Source organism: Limulus polyphemus, unplaced genomic scaffold (genome assembly GCF_000517525.1).
Source record: "Limulus polyphemus unplaced genomic scaffold, Limulus_polyphemus-2.1.2 Scaffold2740, whole genome shotgun sequence".
NCBI classification, from domain to species: domain Eukaryota; kingdom Metazoa; phylum Arthropoda; class Merostomata; order Xiphosura; family Limulidae; genus Limulus; species Limulus polyphemus.
This window is the reverse complement of record NW_013668350.1, coordinates 71356-72667: the sequence shown is the minus strand read 5'-3', so window position 1 is coordinate 72667 and position 1312 is coordinate 71356. Positions and strand designations below refer to the sequence as shown.

General features: G+C 32.7%; 1 protein-coding gene across 2 annotated transcripts in view; it reads left to right on the top strand.

Moving 5' to 3' along the window:
• LOC106467790 (glycine receptor subunit alpha-2-like) overlaps positions 1-1312 on the top strand; it is a 46872-nt gene that overhangs the window by 13990 nt on the left and 31570 nt on the right. For both annotated transcript variants that reach the window (XR_002612467.1, XM_022395981.1), the window contains exon 2: positions 708-802. Coding sequence is in view for 1 of the 2 variants with exons in the window: in XM_022395981.1 (XP_022251689.1) it covers positions 708-802 (95 nt within the window). In the remaining variant the exon portion in view is untranslated. The remainder of the gene's footprint in view (positions 1-707; positions 803-1312) is intronic.

The window sequence follows — 1312 nt, the reverse complement described above, 5'->3', positions numbered from 1 at the left end:
TTATATATATATATCTTTCTGTAAGTTACTTCGGTTTTATATATATATATCTTTCTGTAAGTTACTTCGGTTTTATATATATATCTTTCTGTAAGTTACTCCGGTTTTATATATATATATTTCTGTAAGTTACTCCGGTATTATATATATATATATTTCTGTAAGTTACTTCGGTTTTATATATATATTTTTCTGTAAGTTACTCCGGTTTTATATATATATCTTTCTCTAAGTTACTTCGGTTATATACATATATCTTTCTCTAAGTTACTTCGGTTATATACATATATCTTTCTCTAAGTTACTTCGGCTACATATATATATCTGTCTGTAAGTTACTTCGGATATATATGTGTATGTGTGTGTCTAATTCGAAAACTCACAGCTATTTAAAAATCAAAATGAATTACTTATATCAACGTTTCGCGTACTGAAGGTCTCCAGGGGGTTGCGAAGATAGTGTAGTTATTAATAGCTTTTATTTTTGCAATAAACAGAAACTTACCTTAATACAAGTTAAATCAGGTTTTCTGTTTTAGTGAATATTTCATATTCGAGTATTCTTTAATGCGATATAATAATACGGGTGTGTTTGCGTGCATGCGTGAGTGCGTGTTGTGTGTGTGGGTGGGGGGGGGGGTAGGTCAGACAAAAAAAGACTGAACTTTTGCAAATTTCAATTTAACAATTATACGTCTCTTACTCAGCTCAGCTCCCATGATGTATGAAGACAAGGATCTCAATATTCTCGACGAACTTCTACAAAGCTATGACCGAAGAGTGACACCAACACACCACATAAGTAATAACCACACTTTCTTTATGTGCATGACTAGGGTTATTTCCAGTTGAGAGCATGGATGACGTTAATGTTGTTTGTTCTTTAAAATATTGTAAACAGAAATACTTAGTGTCGTATTAATCTCTGTAGCCACATTGGTTCGTTAATGTATTTCAAATTAAATGCGACAAGTAAGGCAGAATGAAGTCGTAGTTCGCTATTCAGTCTTTAAGTTGAGGTTATTATAGGCTTAATTTACGAGAGTCTCAAATTAAATGCGACAAGTAAGGTAGAAGGAAGTCGTAATTCGCTATTCAGTCTTTAAGTTGAGGTTATTATAGGCTTAATTTACGAGAGTCTCAAATTAAATGCGACAAGTAAGGCAGAAGGAAGTCGTAATTCGCTATTCAGTCTTTAAGTTGAGGTTATTATAGGCTTAATTTACGAGAGTCTCAAATTAAATGCGACAAGTAAGGCAGAAGGAAGTCGTAATTCGCTATTCAGTCTTTAAGTTGAGGTTATTATAGGCTT